At 48.0% G+C, this 18,289-nt stretch overlaps 4 protein-coding genes across 4 annotated transcripts; 2 read left to right on the forward strand and 2 right to left on the reverse strand.

Moving 5' to 3' along the window:
- Positions 1-3,561: 3,561 nt before the first annotated feature.
- LOC34617260 (heme-binding-like protein At3g10130, chloroplastic) lies at positions 3,562-4,894 on the forward strand. Its single transcript, XM_022730635.1, has 4 exons — positions 3,562-3,669; positions 3,919-4,003; positions 4,134-4,219; positions 4,514-4,894. Exons 1-4 carry the CDS (start codon positions 3,562-3,564, stop codon positions 4,892-4,894), a joined length of 660 nt encoding a protein of 219 aa, XP_022586893.1.
- A 595-nt stretch (positions 4,895-5,489) lies between these two features.
- Positions 5,490-7,033, reverse strand: LOC34617259 (solute carrier family 35 member B1). Its single transcript, XM_022730634.2, has 2 exons — positions 6,535-7,033; positions 5,490-6,094 (listed from the first exon to the last, which is right to left on the reverse strand). The coding sequence occupies exons 1-2, from the start codon at positions 7,031-7,033 to the stop codon at positions 5,490-5,492; spliced, it is 1,104 nt and encodes a 367-aa protein (XP_022586892.2).
- Positions 7,034-7,478: 445 nt separating this feature from the next.
- Positions 7,479-10,219, forward strand: LOC113147129. Its single transcript, XM_026336562.1, has 4 exons — positions 7,479-7,592; positions 7,747-7,823; positions 7,957-9,549; positions 9,856-10,219. Exons 1-4 carry the CDS (start codon positions 7,479-7,481, stop codon positions 10,217-10,219), a joined length of 2,148 nt encoding a protein of 715 aa, XP_026192347.1.
- Positions 10,220-11,241: 1,022 nt separating this feature from the next.
- LOC34617257 (calcium-dependent protein kinase 2) lies at positions 11,242-16,280 on the reverse strand. The gene is made up of 11 exons (XM_026336559.1): positions 15,699-16,280; positions 15,275-15,342; positions 14,762-14,893; positions 14,199-14,322; positions 13,608-13,847; positions 13,158-13,262; positions 12,767-12,904; positions 12,422-12,530; positions 12,032-12,111; positions 11,484-11,612; positions 11,242-11,337 (listed from the first exon to the last, which is right to left on the reverse strand). The coding sequence occupies exons 1-11, from the start codon at positions 16,278-16,280 to the stop codon at positions 11,242-11,244; spliced, it is 1,803 nt and encodes a 600-aa protein (XP_026192344.1).
- Between the last annotated feature and the right edge of the window lie 2,009 nt (positions 16,281-18,289).

Genomic DNA, 18,289 nt, shown 5'->3' on the forward strand with positions numbered 1-18,289 from the left:
ATGCGCATTCCCATGCTTATTGAACCCACCATATGTATCAACAGGCGTGCAAAGCCTTGGATATATATGCCTATACGTATATACGTTAGTGCATGTGAACATGCTTAATGACGTGTGGAACACTGCAGGAGCGGGCTAGGTCAGAATCACGGCTTTGCAGAGATTGATATAAACTACTGTTACAGGATGCAGCCATTGTAACCCCGTTGCTGAACTGCATGCGTTATTGCCTGTTATATAAAGGTGCTGAATATCACTTTGCAAAGAGAAGTAGGCTCGCCAGCTATTCTGTAGAAGTGATTAGCATCTGCACCTTCCCTGTTACTTTCTCACCCCATTAGTAGCAAAGCCGCGAGCTTGCACTCCAGGACACGCAGATTGTATTTCTTATGGCTGCCTTCAACCTTCTTCGCATCTGTTCCGCAGTAACCCAGGGCTAATGAGCAGTTTTCCGGCAATTTTAAAAGCTCAACGCTTAGGGGATGAAAGGATATGAGGGAAGCGAAGCCAGAAGAAGCTAGGCAGATAGACGCGTGGTCCATTCCACCCCCTGCGAAGTACAGAAGCAATGCCGTAGAATATGCTTGGCATGGCAACCGTGTCTCCTCAATTGCATGGTGTTGAAAATGTGTAAATGCGTGGTTTATATAGGCGTGCTAGTAGGTGTGATAATAAAGCCTTTTCCCCACAGTAATTGACATGATTACATTACTTGTCTTTCCACTCAAGCTGACTGCCGAGCACTGGTGCCCAGACGCAGACAAACTTGTGTAGCCCGTCAGGGAGCTCACCTTGGACCCCCACATATCTCTCTGCACGCATGCAGACTTCGGCTAATTCACGATGTGATATTTCAGAGCCCAAAGCGGCGCTTACTGCTGCAGTCACGGCAATCACCAAAGCCGACGAGGATGACAAACCTGCGCCCTGTGAATTTGGCAGGCACATACACGGAGTCCTCTACAGAAAATTACATAGTCCTTAGAATTAGGCAAAATTGAGATGGTCTGGTATTCGAGGTGTAATTCCAACTGCACTGCAGGCATGAAGGATGAGGAAATACAAATATGAAGCTGCATAGACCACTGCTGTCGATAAGGAGTCGGCCGTGTCGCCGTACTCCCACAAAGCTCCATAGTTGTGCCACGTCTTAACGAAAGTACGTGTTCAATTTTCGTAAGTGTATCACATTCCTCTTTGCCTCTCGGCTGCACCACAGGTTCGGTGCATCGATGTCTAAACGGCTGTCCGACTCACTATGCCCACGCATTATTCCACCAAACGATGCGTAGTATTATGTTCCACCATGCACATTTACTGATTTCGAGGCTCACTATTGTATGAATGCTGGAAGCTTACACATCCATCCGTGTCACGGGCTGAAGCTGACCACAACCCTTGTGCGAAACGCTTCACAGTACACTGCCCCACTTGTTTTGTACGTTGCAATACGCATCATATCTGCATGCAACATCCACGGAAGGCATAACCAACTATTTGTAGATTAGTGTAGTCATACAACACATACCAGGGGTAGGTCTCCAGAGACCGCCACTTTTATGGAAACTGCCGGCACCTTCGTTTTTATTTCACCTGCAAAATCTACCCAAGAGCAGGATGTGAGACGTCCTACAGATGTGCTGTCCTGCGAGTTTATGAACTCTAGAGCCCCCAAACATCCGGCAATAACATAAGAATGCCACACATGCATCCTGGTTAGGATAGAGTTTCTGATCGCTTGGGCAGAGCTGTTGGTGGCCTCATCTCCGGCTCGAACCGAATTTTCAAGGGTGACGAAGAGGGAGTCCAGTGTTTGGACGCAAAGAGGAGCGAAATTATCATCATCTTGATGTTTAACTGTAAGGAAATCCTCGAGAGTTGCAACCTTCTCTTCAATCACCCTTTGATCATTGGGCTCTCCATCGGTATGACAGCTTTCCGGTGCTACTACTCGGTTAACGCCTATAGAAGTTTCTGCTACTCCTGTAAGGGGTGCGAGTCCTTCCGCTGCTTCAGTGCTGCTCTCATTAGTGTGTACACTCTCCAAAGCTGTATTATCTGCGTTTGTAGAAGTTCTGCTTGTTACTTGTGGGCTTGCTTCTGACAGCTGCTTGCAGCTGATGGCACAGCAGCAGAACCTCTCAATTGCCGCGGTAACAACAGAGTAGCCGCTGTAATCAATGTGCTCGCCAATCAGGCAAACCCTGGGCAAGCAAGCAGAGATGCGAACAGCTGAACGGGAGCAATGGGCAAAGCACAATGAAGAATAGTTCAACATAGATGAATGAAAACAAAGGGAGACAAACAAGTGCAGAGAGCAACTCATGGGGAATGGGAATGCACCAAGGACGGAGCACAGCACGAGAACATGGGGGAAGACAAACATTGAAACGACGGCAACGAGATTATGCTCTGGATATTCGAGAAGAGTAAAACTTGGAGGGCCCTTGTGCTTGTTCGGTGTTTCAAAGAGGGAAGGGAAGAGGGAGGCCGATGTAGATGGAACATGGCTAGCAAAGTTTAACAGGGTTAATCTGGAGCCTTGCCTTCCTGGAGCGACGACAATAAATTCAGGTTCTATATTATTCCAGTTTCGTCGAAAAATCGCCCGTGACACTGCAGCAGCCGCAGATCGAGCATCCGCTCGCTGGTTTGCCATTTGATTGTGACCTCGCTTGTCAGCAATGTCACTCGAGGCCACGTAATAGCGTGTAGCCCCAGATAGAGGCTGCGCACGGTGATGGTAGATACGTCAAAGACAAACTTCGACGCTAAGAAGAGGCCATGAAGGAGAAAGATAGGTAACGCCAGCAAAGAGAGAAAGGGGGGTGAGGAAAGGGGATGGATCGCGAGGGCTACTTGAAGGCGATGTGCAACGGGGAGGGCAACATGCCACGGAATGCGACTAAAGGAGTCTCAGAATTTAGCACGAAGAAGGCAGCCGGCATGGCTTAAAGTAAGCAAAAATGTCTCATTCCTCGAGAAACGCAGGCTTGGAAATACACCTTAACTCGAAGGAACATTGAGAAAAACAAAGAGGGATGCCCTCGAAGCTATAGAATGGCACTGGTCAGGCACAGACATTTCTATTCAGTTCGCGTAACAGATCACACCACTACTGGGCATCGCCATCCGTGGATGCCACGTGCCGCTGCCAGCTGCCGCTTCTTCTGTTTTACTTTTTTGACAACAAAAGTCGAGTGCTTCGCAAGTAAGAAAAAATATATCGCAATTTTTGATCCGAGAGGCTTACTGCTTCCAAGGCTCCATTCTCAAGTTTCAGATCCGCCCGTTTTCGTGACTGTGGGTTTTGATAGGAGCGCTTGCGGTATGAGAAAGGGAGGAAAGCCGTCAACCCTCTAATCATCATAATCAATATTCTCCTAATTTAACTTTAGATCCGAGCTCTGTGTTATTCGCAAGCTACACAAACAAGAATTTGTGAAAATTTCATCATGGTTCTTGTCACCGACAGAGTACAAACTCCATTTATTCAATCATTGGATATGAAATTATGATTTGCTGTCAATTAACACTTAATTTTGCGTTTTGTCATAGATAATGGGTTCTGTTGTTGGGAGGACATCCACAGAGATTCTACCGTACGAAGTCATCAAAGATGCTCCAGCCTATGAAATTCGCCTGTACAACCAACATCCTGTAGTGCAGGTAAGTCATCACGACTTGAACAGTATGAAATAAACGCTGTTGGTTTACAGCAGGGCTTCGCTCCTACAAAGGTCTCGCAGTGTTTCCTGATTCTGTATATTGACATGTCCGTACGAGATTCACCTGATATGGTATATTCCTGTTGACAATTTGCCTAGGTCGGGCTGCACATTGCCACTAAAAGGATCAAAGCCTAAGATTGTAGCGGCTTAAGCACCGTGGGTTTGACGCATACTGGTTTTGCTGCAGGCTGAATGGCAAGCTGACTCAAGAAGCACCTTCTTTACACTTGCTGACTACATTGGCGCATTCGACGTCCCTAAAAACTCAGAGTGTGAGACATACCGCACTTCCTAGTCATTCGTGGAGCAAAATGGAGATTCGGATGCCCTTAAGAACGAGCGAACTGATACGTCCACGTGTCACACAGATCTCCTAGACCTTTTGAGTTTGTATTGCCGCAGCGAAGAAGATCGCCATGACAGCCCCCGTAGAATGCCTTGCTAACGGAGACAAGTTCAGCTTCATGCGGTTCTTTCCTCCCCAAGAAGTAACTCAGCACGCAAATCACTAAACTTGCAGTCTACCTTTGTTTTGTTTGTGAGGCACTGTAGGGTTCTCAGCTCTCAGGAGCAAAGGTATAATATGTCAAGGATAAAACTAATCACACATTTGAATATTCCAGTTACAAATTCATCTCTCTAGCGTCAGTTTGATCACGCTTGTACAAAGTGTAATTGTAAATTCATTGCAGCAGTTGGCCATTTTTTCCATTTTCCTCCTAGTCTTTGTTTGCTCACTCATTCACTCCTTAACAACTGTTTTTGTATTAATATGTGTACAGTTCGACACAGCAGAATCAATGCCTGCGCCAGTATCAAGCGCCGTAACCGTGCAACCCTTACCGAAACGCTTTGTTGCTGCTCGCCGTTTTTCCGGCTCCGTTGACTTGAATAACCCGAAGACAGACCCATCTGTTAGGCCCCAGATGCTCCACTTAATCCGTGCGCTATTAAATGACGGCTTCATCAAGAGCGACGAACCGTGCGATACGGATGAAGCCGTGTGGCAGCAGCTGGACAAAGGGCATCTGAGGGATGGGGCGACGGGGGATGTTATGCAGTGGTCTCTCGCAGTTTACGACCGTCCACTCTCCATCCCCTTCTTTCGTAGAAACGAAATTTGGATTTGGTTGTCTCCAGACGTAGCAGAACGGGTGCACTAGGCTGCTAACCCGCAAGTGCTCTACTCTGGCTTGGCCTACGCTTGACTCATAGTTGACTCCATGTGTGAGCGGAAAAATAAGACACTCTCAAACAAGTCGCAGAACAGCTCTTTACACTCAAAGAAGCCGCATATAGTGCCTTAAACCATCTGCTCAAGTGCCTTTGCCTTTGCATCACTTCGATTTTGTAAGCGCACACAGCTCTCGGAGAACTCGATTTTGAGTAGTTTCTATAGCGGGGCAGCACAGCTCACTATCAGCCCCTGCCCACGCAACCTGTCTACCCACTACGATACCAGTGGCATTCGTTTCTGCCCCTCTCTCTTAGGCTAGGCATATAGTGCTCAATGTAGCATAATTTCAACAGAGGTCGAAAGCTGCAAAAAGCACCATCACAGGCGCTGCACGCCGATAGGAGGCAGGACATGCGACTTGGTGCTGAGGAGGGCCTCTCGGCATCCTTGGCGTGCTGATCCGTCGTATTGCATCCACATACCACAAGCGCATTCACTGCTGCCCACACCGTCGTAAAGTGAGCATATATTGATTTTGGATTATCGTGAAACTCTTTTAAAACAAAATTGGTAAATCATGGCTAGATTTCCTTCTTGGCTTCGTGGTGATGGTGGTGCCTCTTGTTCTTGTTCGTAACATAGGACTGCAACATGATTACGGAGAACATTGCAGCAAAAGCGCCCCACTGCATTCCATTCAACTTGTGGCCGAACACGTACACTGAGAAGACGGTGGAGGCGGCCTTCCTAATGGTCGTGAATAGCGAGGTGTACAGGCTGCCAAAATGCTTCAGGCTCTGATATATAAACAACTGCCCCAGCGACCCGCACACTGCAAAGGCAAAGAGGTGACCAGCAGCATCCGGCTGCGCCGCGAGGAAATATAGAGGCCTGAGGCCTTCGGTGACAGCGGCAGCAGTGCCCACCCAAACAATCGCACATGCATTGGTCAGGAACATCATTAACAACGAGCTCAAATGTTTTTCCCTCGCCATCAGCCGGTCTTGACGGGGCCCCGTGAGGCCATCACACAGAAGCGAACCGCACAAAAATGACAGCCCCAACACTGAGTTTTGATGCAGAGAACCTTCCACCGCCTTTGCCTCGTGCTTGCACAGCTGGAACACCGTCAGAGAGCATGTTACAACAAACACGGACAAATAATCTTGCCAGGGATAAGTTCTTCCTGAGGAAAGACAGGCATCGCATAAATACATGCATGTATATGTATACACACATACATACACACACACGAACATACATACAGACACGCACACACACAAACGACACGGAGATCAGTTTCCCCAAAACGAGCGCAAATTTTATACAGGTTATGGCAAGAACTGCCAGTTCTGACCGAAAAAAGGAGCCAACAAATCTGACAGGAAGGTTGTCCCCTTAGTAATCTCAAAGGAATTAACTTTGTGGTTTATTCATAGGACTATATGCTTTCACCTACAAACAAGTGGCGAGTAAGGGTCATGCACTTCAGAAAAGGCGTGGACGACGGATGTTATATTTAAAGCAGTGCCATCGATTTTAGAGGCATAAGGACGGCTAAACGGACGTGAGCGTGTTTTAGATTATAGCTTTAGTGTCTAGAGCTTATTCTTTAGGGTTTCATACCGAAGAAAACGAATCCCCCAACAACGACGGGCACCATCTTTGCACTTTTGACAAGAATCTGCGTAGGGTAGTTGACGTGTGTCAAAGCGTAGTTAGTAAAGAGCATAGAGCCAGAATATGACAGAGATATTAGCGCCGTCTCTTTGACGCTGTGGCCGCTCAGTTGTAAAAGTAGTTCCAAAGCACGGCGGCGATGCTGCAGCAGTATCAGCATGAAGGAGAAGATGGCGTTGCTCATGCACGCAACGAGAACCAAAAAGCAGGAAAATGAGAATTTTTCTCCAGTCTCTGGATGCTTGGTGCTGTATATCTTCTCCTGGTAGTATCCGAACATTAAGAAGAAGACGTATATACCGGAAAGAATCGCGCCGAGGAATAAGAAATCATTGTACCAAGTGCGCTTGTGGTGGTGATGATGGTGATGGTGATGACTCTGCCCAGGCTCCAGCTGTTTTGGGGAAACTGATCGCGCTTTGCCTTCTGTTTCAGCGGCCACCATGGTGTCGTTCTAGTGGGAATCTGTAACGGGGACCAAAAGACGCAGGGCAGCTGTTATCGCAGACTCAACGCGATGAGGCGCCAGCAGAATGCAGAAAGGACAGAACAAGGCGTGTACAAGCGTAATATGGGTATGTTAGGTCGCAGTTTCATAAAAGGCTCACAGCAAAGCCCATATGCAGACAAGCGAAGCGCTCCCCAGTCGGCTGGCATGAGGGAGCAGGACCGGCTCCAGGTAGCACCTATCTCCTGCGTCAATATAGAATGTTACTCAAATTATAAAAAGGAGGGACATCGCATTGAAGGAGGGCATCGAGAAAAATGGACAAAGAGCGACCAAGTGCAATTCGTCACTGCATGCCACAGTGTCGTCGGCTACAGCCAATTCGTGTGAAAAGTATTAAAAGGTTTGTGATTTTGTCTTCTTCCGTGTTGCAACAAAGTAAATGCCAGGTGAAGCAAATTTATATAGAGCAGAATTTTTGAGTGTAGAGACACTCCGACCCCCCACGTACTTCACATCCTTTGATACAGCCGCACCCTGTCATTTCTCCGTTGCAGCCTAATAGCAGCATTCAAGTAGTAAGCTCATGCTGTACTTTCTGCACATGATGAATGCGTCCAGGGCGCCTGTCGCAGCTACACATAGCCAACGCTTTTTAGACACCTAGCGGCGAAGGGACAATGTGAGTCTGAGGGTACCAATGCTTCAAGAAGACCGGATCAATTGCCGCTGCAGAAGACACTGTATCGTATGCCCCGAAAGGATCGTCGTCTCTACCAACAGCAGGGTGAGCAACAACCAATTATGCTCTTGCCGCGTTTGATCTCGCTCGTACCCCTCCTCCTCCTGCTCCTTGTACACCAAGGTCACAGCAAATGCCCTTCGCGAGTCTCGACCTGCCAATTTCCGGGGCGGAATAGGTTTCTTGGGATTCCAGCCGAGAATGCCGTGACATTTTGTGCGGCTTTGGTCTGCCGACCATCAGCAGCATCAAGGAACAGAAAAAGAACACAAATGACTTTTTTGTTGCGGCAGCCAGTGAGGGTTCTGGGACTTCAAGGGTTCAAAACCGATGCTTGCACCAGAAAGACATCGGCCTTAGACTCTGCCGCAGATGCGCCACCAGCAACACCATCTGGTACGCCGATGGCAGCATCGGAGGAGCCATGCATGCTTTTGCTTGACAGGGTTTTCCGATATCAGGACGTAGAGGCCGCGGCGCAGTTGTTGCGGCACTGGGAGCAGCAGCGAGACACATTGCTGCTTACCAGCTGGGAAAGCTGGGCTGCTGCAGTTAAGGTTTCAGTTCAACAGCTGCAGCAAGTAGTCCTCCTGGTTCACGGCGCTGCACCACCCGCCAAAGAGCAGCGTTGCACTCAACAGAAGCCGGATGCTGCTGATATACGGGTTAAGCAGAGTGCCTCACACTCAGATGCTGCTCCTTCTGACACAGAGGGAAACAAAATGACCACCGGCAGCTATAGCTGTGCCGGTGGAGTGTTGTCTGCTGCCGCCTATGAAGTGCTGCTACAGCTGGTACGGTGTGAGGCCGCGTTAGTGTTAAAGGGCCCCCAAAGCCCCGATTTGCTGCATCTGCACCGCCCTCCGTCTGTTAAGGAATGGGCCGCTGCTGCTGCTGCAGACACGGAAGCACAAGCCGCGGCAAAAGTGGCTGTGGCCATTAGCCGGTCACCTGACCAGAGAAACACAGGCATATCCCTCGCAGCACCATCAGAACAAAACATACTAGGTGAAAATGCATCGCTAGATATACGCGCATGGCGTGACCTCACGGCAACCGAGAGGCAACCACGCGCTGCACTTCAGGAGCAGTTGCGTGCACTGCATTCCCTTGTGTCTTGGCAGCAGCAGCATCTGGCGGCCTCTGCAGCCTCTGTTGTGCGACGCTTTCGGAGCACCACCTCATCTTGGCAAGAAAAGCGGCTAGCAGCAGCTGGCACGTCAGATGCAGCAGCTGCAACAACAGGAGTTCCCAAGACGGGGGATCTCCTACTGGTGGCTTTAAGGCACGCACGCGAAGGTCTAAAAAAGCATGCCCTCGACGCCGTGCACTCACGGCATCTTGCTGCTACTGGTACATCTGCAGCGGCAGAATTTCACAGGCACTCAGGGAACCGCAGCACAAGGAGCAGCAGCAGCGGCGCAGTGCCCACGTGGGTGATGTACTGGGGCTGGATGCAACATGGAATGGTGCAATGGAGCCGTATGCAGCGTTTGCCTTACGAGATTCCACAGAGCTGGTGGTCGACCGCCACGGCCTTGAGAAAGCTGCGCAACAAGCAGGAAGGCGCAGAGTTGCAGCAGCAATTGCAGCAGCAGCATCCCGAGCGTCAATTCACTGCGATGGGAATGCAGCGTGAAGAACAGAACATCAAGCAACAGTGCAAGGAGCTGTCCATTACACCACAAAAACTGAGAGCGGTGCAGATCGCCACCAGCAGGCCCATCAGCACGGAAGCGGAAATCATGGGACGCACACCAGACAAAGGCACGTAAACATTCAAACCGATTGTCTGCACGTAGCTTCCTCCTTTGGCTGCTTCTCGTCTGTCACACCATCTAATAGCAATTAGTTAGCTGTAGAATTCTCCCTCCCCCCCCACCCTCGCAGCGGTTGTGCTGCCGTGGCTTAGGCGTAGTAGCGTACCCAATCGCAAGTAAAATAAATCCTTATGACACTTAACAACTAGACGACGGTAGCAGGGAACTGGGAAACCCCGTAATTGAATGCCAATTCATACCTCACCACCCCTTGTTGTACCACAGCTATGCAATGTGCGGCTGGTCACAGGCGAGAGGCGCGACCGCGTAGGAGAGCTGTTGGTGGCTGAGGATTCGACACAGGACCAGGACCAGCAGCAGGAGCTCCTGCACGCAGCAGCCGCGGAGGTTTGGAGGTTTGCTGCTGCCAATTTGGAACCGGAAGAGTTTGAAGAATTGCAAAAAGCAGCCTGCAGTCCCGTGGCACACGAGCTCTTTCACCGAGATCCCCTGCTGCAAAAGTCTGTGCAGCGGTTGAAGGAGGCCGAGCTAAGTGAGCTAGTGCAGCAGCTACCGGAGGACAAACGAGCGAATGCCACCGAGGATTCGCACATGCAGCAGCAGCTATTGGTTAATCAAAGTCATCTTTTACGTATTGTGCGGGATGCTTGCTCAGAATAAGTACACGCACTACCCATTCCACTAACCAGGCTGTTTTTTTTTTGGTAAATGGCCGAGTATGGAATTTTGTACGATAAAAGACCTCTATCGTAAGTGGTAATAAGAGAGGTTTTGGTTTGTTCAAATTACTTCGCTGTCAGTGCAGAACTACTTAACGTCTTTGTTATTCCAAGGAGGGGCACGCAAACCCGCAGTAACGCTTGCTTGATCCCTGGAAGTACCCTAAGAAAAACGTAGACCATCCCCAATACTCAGCCCTTGGAAAATTCCCTTAACTATGAGCTTACTTGGGTTTTTAAATAAAGGTTACAGTACACATGTATGCTTACTGCCAAAGGACACTTGCTATAGTATTCAGAGTGCCTTAAAGAAAGTGTGCACATAGAACATTGGATAAATCGATCGCTGATGCACCACGAAGGTTCAGTTCTAATCATTCAGAAAATGCAGCAGAAATGCTTTCCTCCGCCCGAGTTCTCAGCTGATTCACTTAATGTGTCAGCCGGTAAACTCGATAGGCACTACCGCCACGGAAGCTGCACCCGTTGTACTCTACAGAGAGGGACCGCAGAATTGGTTCTGACACAAGCGGCCGCAGCGGTAGAGCCTCAGCTTGTGGCTGTGTCGCTTTGCAACTACATATCATATTGGGCGAGGGCAAGAACAGCAATATTATTTTAATACAGGGTCGCCCATACACCGTGGGACCTGTAACCAGCAGACCCACTGCTGTTGCTGATCCTACCGCTTTGGCATGTGAATGCGACCCGCCACCGCTTGTGGGTGCTGCCTCTTCATGTATGACCAAAGCAAAACCTTATATGCCTTAAAGACAACAGCAAAGGAAACTGCCGCTGCTGCTGGACGGTACTGCCGCGCTTGCGGCAACTGGGCGGCCGATAGCAAGGCTGGGCGCAACGTTTCAAAAAGCGCGAGTTCTCGCTCCTCACCCAGACAGGCGGGAGGTCAATTAAAGCGCTTCTACGCAGATAATTGAAGGCGGATTGATAAAATACCACTACTTATAGCTTCCCAGATTTCTTCTTGAACTCCCGTTCTCTCTGGATTTCCCCGGGAGTGCGCTTGCGCATCATGTGCATAAACTCTTCAAAGTCGATCTGCAGTTACACGCCCGACAAATTATTGCTGCAGCAGCTTCCAAAGGCAGCATATTATTGGAAGTGAGGGGGCTAAGGTCGGTGGAGGAGGATAAAGGTGAATCACGAATTTCACTTTCAATTAATAAACCAAATAAATTAGTCACCTCTCCATCCCCGTTGAGGTCAACTTCCTTTAGTAGAGCAGATATAGTCTCCGTGCCAACGGCCCCCTGTACGTTCGGCATCCCGAGGACCTGGCGCAGCTCATCTTGAGATATTTTGCCATTGCCGTCCTGCGAATACCACACAACAGCAGACTACCGTTCATGCTCCAAAAGATTCTGTAAGAACATCATTTCATGAAAGCCACGTATACACAAAGGTGTAACGGGTGAAACGATATACCAAGCGTTGTTTTGGACCAGATGGACTTCCAGCTGCTGTGTAGGTGTATATTACACACAATGCGGCATATGTTCCACTTTTGGTTGCTTGTATCTCAAAACGGAAAGTGAAAAGGGTAACAATGAAAATAAATGGCAGGAGGCGTGGTGGCTCTACTGAAGAAGACGGTCACACGAGGCGCGCATATGAAAACAAGCAATCTGGTTGCTCTGAGGCCTACAACACGCGGGTGATACGGACGCGAGAGGATAGGTAAACTGCACTCTACTACTGACTGTTCTTCACATTCCTGGAACTTTACACTCACCAAATCGAACACGCGGAAAGCCGCCCAGCACACGTCCTCTTTCATATACAACTTCCTATCCATAGTTGCAGCAATGAATTCTGTAAACAGTACACATACCTTCCCCCAAATGGTTACCACACGACTGACATAAACTTTAAGGTAAACGCGGAGAACAATGTGCACTTTAGTGCAACGGCGACATCACACCTGAAATCGGGGGAAACGCGACATTCTACCTAGTACTTATGAATCGAAAAATGCGGTCACATATCAATTCATTTAGTTCTAAGCTCCGTAGCCACTTTTAAGGGCCACTGGTCTTGAGCAATCTACATTGCATCTGCTGCATGCTGTGCACATGTGAGTTTGTGCCTAATGGAGATCAGGCTAAAACAGTGCGAGCCTTGCCAGTGTAGTCAATGTGGCCAGATTTGTCTGAGTCGACCTCTTCCATGATGGCCTGAAGGTCGGGAGGAATTTCTGTCCACCCCAAACGTTTTAGCCCTTCGGCAACTTCCTACAGGCAAACGCAAGCCCGTGCAAAGCAGAAAAATGCCGAGACATTATGTCGAAGTACACAATACACACATTTTTGGCATAATACCAGTAGGTTCTCACTTCCAGAAGATAACACACCAGATGGAGCCAACGAAAGAGGAATGCATCCTAAAATTCCTCAATGAAAAATGACGCGAGCTAGTTGATTTATCATTGATGCATTTGCAACAGGTGCCGGCCTGATGCCTTAAATACCTGCACTGAGAGTGTCCCCGAGTTGTCCACATCGAGGGAAATGAATATTTTACGAAGATGATCGATATCCGAGTCAGTCATGTGTTGCGCTATTACGGTTAGGGCGGCCTTCTTTAAACGATTTTGCGCTCGAAAGCCCTGCAGAAAGGCATATGTGAACATGAAAGAATCGCACACCATCGAACCATATGACCAGCTCATGCCGCTGAGCTTTGATGACCACTTTTAGGGTCTCCCCAAGCAGTTTACGCCCAAGCACAGAAGCACTATTGCAACAGCACCTCATTAAGATACAATAAATCCAAATGAAAGTGGCCAAACACACATGGGGAATTTCCGCAAGTGGCCCAGATTACCAAGGCCCATACAGCCGATCACTGATGGTACTTGCCTTGAGGTTTGCCATAAGCGTAACAGGTAGTGGCACGTTTTGACTGCTCTGAGCAAGGCTCATGATCCAAGGGTGATGCAAGGCATCGTCCACCTGCAGACGCTCCTGAGAATCAGTAGAAAGCGAACACTATGTATCACGGATTTGGATCATTTCGCGGCAGGTTTCATTCGACAGCAAGATACCTTAACCACTCTACGAATGATTATTACAATGCCAAATTGCTGTGCTGTTGACTTTTGAAGACACCCCTTTCAGCACTGAAGAGTTCGAAATACAGAGCCGTAAGTGACCGTATACACACGGGATCCTTTTGCCTATCAGCCAGACCGGCTAACAATTTAGTCAAGCATGTCGGACGAAAAGTGCCTAGGGACGTTGCCCAGAGCTCTCCAGTGCATGCGTATCCTTCTGAAAATACGTCGTCGGCAGTAAATCAGAAAACCTCACATCCGGGTTTATCTTGAGAAGTTTTCGAATAAGATCCTTTCCCTCGTCAGAGACACGTCTCCACTCTGGCCCAGCAAATGAATATGAGCCTGCTTTCACTTGTGCTAAAACCTCTGCGTCCGTATCTCCATAAAATGGCGGGAATCCGCAAAGTAAAATGTACAATATAACGCCCAAGCTCCACGCATCGCAGCGAAAGTCGTATCGGCCTTCCAAAACCTGGGGGGCCACGTAATATGGCTGAAGCAGAAACACGATGCAGCTGCAAAAATAAAAGGGAAGATTAGCAAGGCATCTATCGATGGCACATAGGGCATGTACCGAACAGCTTGCAAGCCTTGAGAACGGCTACTACTCGTAGTGGAATGTGGTCGAAGGCCTTATAAGCCGTAGACACAATAATGAACGTCCTGGTGATTCAGTGTCTCAACAGACGCATTTACACGTTAATTATGAACAGATATTCGGACACACTGATGGGCGGGTTAAGGATACAGTCAATCTAAACATTACGCTTTCTGTGATATGATCGAGTAACTGCATAGAGTAAGTATGTTGTGAGGGTAGAAGCACAACCAGCTGAATGCCTACCGTTCCAGCCTTTGTCGAGACAAACTCGCCGGGCTTAAATCGACATGAAAGCCCAAAGTCGATGATTTTTAAGGGACTATCCCTGGCAGAGCTCAAGAAGAGGAAATTTTCAGGCTTCAAATCCCTGACAAAAGGATCAAGTCATTCAAAGGTTACATGATTCATCCAGAAATAAATGGGAAGAAGCACAATGCTACCAATAAGTACATAGATCAGTTGCAGTACATAGACAGCAATAATGGAAATAGGCTAAACGACATCAATTAAAAAAAATAACTGCAGCGCAGGTAATCTGCTTTGTACAAAGCCCAAGGCGCGCACACATTTCCTAGCCTAGAACATCAAGATTAATGCACGCATCACCGTATGTGTTGTCTCTAGAAAGATTATATGTTGTACAATGTGTCCTGCGATGAAGAGCTTCTCATGGAAGAAGATAGTAAGCCAGCAAAAATATGTCTTTGCTGTGGAAGAAATGCAACTTGCCCGCTGCATCTCTTCTGCATTGCCTCAGCAACAAACGTCTACAAAATCACGATTTAAGTAGCATGAATCACCCCTACCTGTGCATTATGTGGTTTGAATGCAAATAATTAACAGCAGAAAAGACCTGTCGCATGAGCAACGCCGCGCGCTTCTCCGTAAAGTGGCCTTCCGCTATGATTCGATCAAACAACTCGCCACCCTCACACAACCTGCGTATTCAAAGGACAAATCACAGTACGGGCACGTACGTGACCTTGAATGATAGGATCTACGGTTCAAACACGGCCAAAGGTTCAACGTGCATCGCATTGTTCTCTAGGTAGAAAAACCTCCGGCTCACAGCCTAAATTTATTCAGAGCATACACCTTCGTCAACAAAAGGAGTCACATGCATGAAATCTCGATGATACGCATGCATATATTTAGAGTCCCTACGTTTATATGAAATCAGCATTAGAATGCATGCAAATAAGTCTGCGCCGAACATTCCAGGCCGTGGCACAGAACGTCAGCACATATCTCAACTCGACAGAGGTGAGCTCAATTCTATAAAAATAGATACACAGCATCAGTAAAAGGTCAATTCCCACTCCATGACGAGGTATATGTTTCTGTGATCTTCAAAGGTCTCAAATAACTTTACGACATTCGGATGGTCCTGAGCAAACATGTCGGCACAAGGACAGCAGACCCATTGCGTACATTGTTGTGCGCACCTTCTACAACGTTCCATCTTCTTGACGCATCAGAACAATAAACCCACTGTATATAGATGCATGACCCATGCATAAAAATATACTACACAAATAGCACGATATTTTTGCACACAGCATCCACAGTAATTTCTAATTGCATTTTGCAATTCCATACATCGCAGGAATATATATGACAATTGGACAGAGAAAGCACGTACAGGCACGTAAAGTTGAAAGTAAACATGTACCCTTGCGCATACGCGATAGTACCCTTGTACATGAATTCATGCAGGGGCTGTTGAATTTGTGTATTGCTCACTAGGCTTTTCATGATATCTATTTCCCTTCTAAATCTCTCGATGCTTTTGACCTGCGATTTGCTTATCGTTTTGACGGCTCTTTGCATTCCAGTGGATCTGCGGACTGCCCGTGAGACACTGCCGTATGTTCCTGAACCGAGAGTTGTTGGATCGATGTCATAGAGGCTTTGTATTTTGCCGGTATTCTCAAGAATAAAGTTAGATCTGTTGATGCTGAAGCAGGTTTCCTTGGGGTGAGATTCGGCTTGCTCCACTGGGCTCTCGACATCTTTTACTTCATACTCCATGCTATTCGAGGCGCTCTGTGTGTGCGGTCGGGGAAGACCGCCTCTTTCGTGCCTGCCAGCCGGATCTCCGGGAGCCCGAAGTGTACGTAGCCGGCCTGTACTAACATCTTTTTCTTTTTCACTGAGATGACGGTGGTACAGTGTAACACACCGTTCTGGGATGCTTGAAAGTGGGGAAGGAACGGGGTGCTGTAAGGGGGAAACCTGCGGGGTCTGTACAGCTGGAGATGGCAATAACCGGCCCTGCTGATTCTTCTCCGACTTGTTTTTTGTCCGGGAAATACCGGCCCCCATCTTCGTTATTGTTTCGGGCAAAGGAATGAAGAGGTGAGACAGTTTCAAGGCAGCATGTTTTTGAGAACCACCTTCTACTGCATTGCGTGTTGAGGAACCATATGAGTGAATCTTTTTGCCATATGAATGCTAATATTGATTCATTTCAACCAAGGAGCTTCCACGTAGTCTAAGGAACCAAGCTACTTTTTGCCGTGAGAAGCCTCTGACCACGCACGACACAGGAGTAAACTGCAGTGAGGTAAGCGCGGGGAAAACCTTACAAGGAAAAACTCAACCAAGAATTGTATGCCAGTACGAAATGCAGAGCATTAAACTGAAAACTGGAAGGCAAATGAACCAGAAGTATCAACAATGAAACATGACTGGCTGGTTGCCAGTCTATAGGAACAAAGTGGTGCTGGAGCCCTGCATGTTTCGAACACTGCTGTTAGCAGGAAAGCAACCACTGAGATAGGCTCAGAAAATAATACTCTCGAGAAAACGCATCTTTAGATCACAAAAGGGGGCAACAGTTGGGCCCCGGGGCCCAAGGCTGTACACGGGCGACACGCAGTACCACTGCAGCAATTGGTTATGGCTTGCAGGAATCTCCTTCGTAAGCTTTGCCTAGACTGAGACTCATCAACGCAACAGGCCCCTGGAAGTTTCTCAAATCAATGTGAACGAAAGGTGCTTTTTGAATCACAGGAATTCCTGAGACCAATGTCATAGCTATGGTGGGGCTGCTGGTTACGATGTGTGTAGTCGCTTGAATGGAACATGAGTGTCAGAAACAAGTACACGGGCCCTCGAATTATCTTTGAATCTATGGCGCATGCTATATTTAACAGAACATGCAAATATTCTCGTTCGCGTAAGACAGGAGTAGCTTCCATATCAAAAGATCTCCTTTTCCTCCTTCACAGGCACATCACCGGGACTCATTAGTGTTGGGGGCATGGGTCAGATCAGCCTTACCATTCTGAATATGCGTGTGTATTATATGGTTTACATGCGGCTTGAAGCAGCCCCATAAACTCGATTTGGGGATAAGTCCTTATCAGAGGCCTGTGTAGTTGTAGTGCTTCACCTAAAGCCCCCAATCGTAGAAGCTTGAGTTCAGGCTCAATACACACAGGATAAAAGGTTATTGAGCAATTTTCGAAAGAACTCCCACACTTCCTGTACACGCCCCTCTGGGTCCCTCGCATAAAAGAGGCACACTACGCTGCGCGTTGCTGCACCGCTCTGCGCTCTCCCAGCATTCACGGCTGATTGCGTATGACATTTAGCGCACGTTCATGCGAAACTGCGTCTTCTTGTAGCGAGGTAAAAGTACTATACAAAAACTAAGATTTACTGGTGTACTACATAGTCAGTCGCTTACTAACCCCGTAGCAGTAAGTGTGTACGTGTAACGTACACCCTTACTTCTTCTCAATTTCATAGACCATACCTACATTTTGGCATCTGTGCGCGGGTCGGATTGGGTTCATGACAGTGAAAGTGTTCCCGTCCTGTTGTTCCTTCACATGTAGGCCAGCGAAGGCAGCGTAGAGGGAAAAAGTAAGTAAATGCGCCTTTCGAACGCTATCGAGAAAGTGAACAAGGAAAAGGCACACAATGGGACAGACCAAACCAACATAATCGTAGCGGTTCGGTGGCTCGCTGCCTTTGGAGCGCTGAAGTGTGCGCCTCCTGCTAAGCAAAAACAGGACACAAGGAAAATATAGAAGGTTAACGACGCATACACTAGTTGAGCGGTGCCGCGGGGTCTTCCGTCGCACTGCCTAGATGGTGATGCATTTCTGCACGCAGCACAGTCGAATCCAAAGCTTAACGAGGCATATAAACGTATATAGGGACCACATACCAAATAGTGCTTAGGCGTAACCCTGAGCGTAGTATCAACATAATTACCAGAAGCTTTTCAATTGATACCTATCGAAGATGTGGGCATTTTCAAGAATCTTTCATGCTCCGAAGAACGGCAATTACAAAAGAATGCGAGAAATGCTGTTCATGGA

The sequence above is a fragment of the Cyclospora cayetanensis genome, unplaced genomic scaffold (assembly GCF_002999335.1).
Source record: "Cyclospora cayetanensis isolate NF1_C8 unplaced genomic scaffold, CcayRef3 CcayRef3_contig_134, whole genome shotgun sequence".
Taxonomy (NCBI): Eukaryota; Apicomplexa; class Conoidasida; order Eucoccidiorida; family Eimeriidae; genus Cyclospora; species Cyclospora cayetanensis.

Excerpts from the sequence above, each read along its gene's own strand:
- LOC34617260 (XM_022730635.1), top strand. The coding sequence starts at position 3,562 with ATGGGTTCTGTTGTTGGGAGGACATCCACAGAGATTCTACCGTACGAA. Across the intron at positions 4,004-4,133 it reads CGTCCCTAAAAACTCAGAGT|CGAAGAAGATCGCCATGACA; the intron begins GTGAGACATACC and ends GTATTGCCGCAG. Across the intron at positions 4,220-4,513 it reads GGTTCTTTCCTCCCCAAGAA|TTCGACACAGCAGAATCAAT; the intron begins GTAACTCAGCAC and ends ATATGTGTACAG.
- LOC34617259 (XM_022730634.2), bottom strand. The coding sequence starts at position 7,033 with ATGGTGGCCGCTGAAACAGAAGGCAAAGCGCGATCAGTTTCCCCAAAA. Across the intron at positions 6,095-6,534 it reads TGGGGGATTCGTTTTCTTCG|GAAGAACTTATCCCTGGCAA; the intron begins GTATGAAACCCT and ends GTCTTTCCTCAG.
- LOC113147129 (XM_026336562.1), top strand. The coding sequence starts at position 7,479 with ATGCCAGGTGAAGCAAATTTATATAGAGCAGAATTTTTGAGTGTAGAG. Across the intron at positions 7,824-7,956 it reads TCGTCTCTACCAACAGCAGG|GTTTCTTGGGATTCCAGCCG; the intron begins GTGAGCAACAAC and ends GGGGCGGAATAG. Across the intron at positions 9,550-9,855 it reads CGCACACCAGACAAAGGCAC|GCGCGACCGCGTAGGAGAGC; the intron begins GTAAACATTCAA and ends CACAGGCGAGAG.
- LOC34617257 (XM_026336559.1), bottom strand. The coding sequence starts at position 16,280 with ATGGGGGCCGGTATTTCCCGGACAAAAAACAAGTCGGAGAAGAATCAG. Across the intron at positions 14,894-15,274 it reads AACATATACCTCGTCATGGA|GTTGTGTGAGGGTGGCGAGT; the intron begins GTGGGAATTGAC and ends TTGAATACGCAG. Across the intron at positions 12,112-12,421 it reads TGGCCACATTGACTACACTG|AATTCATTGCTGCAACTATG; the intron begins GCAAGGCTCGCA and ends TACTGTTTACAG.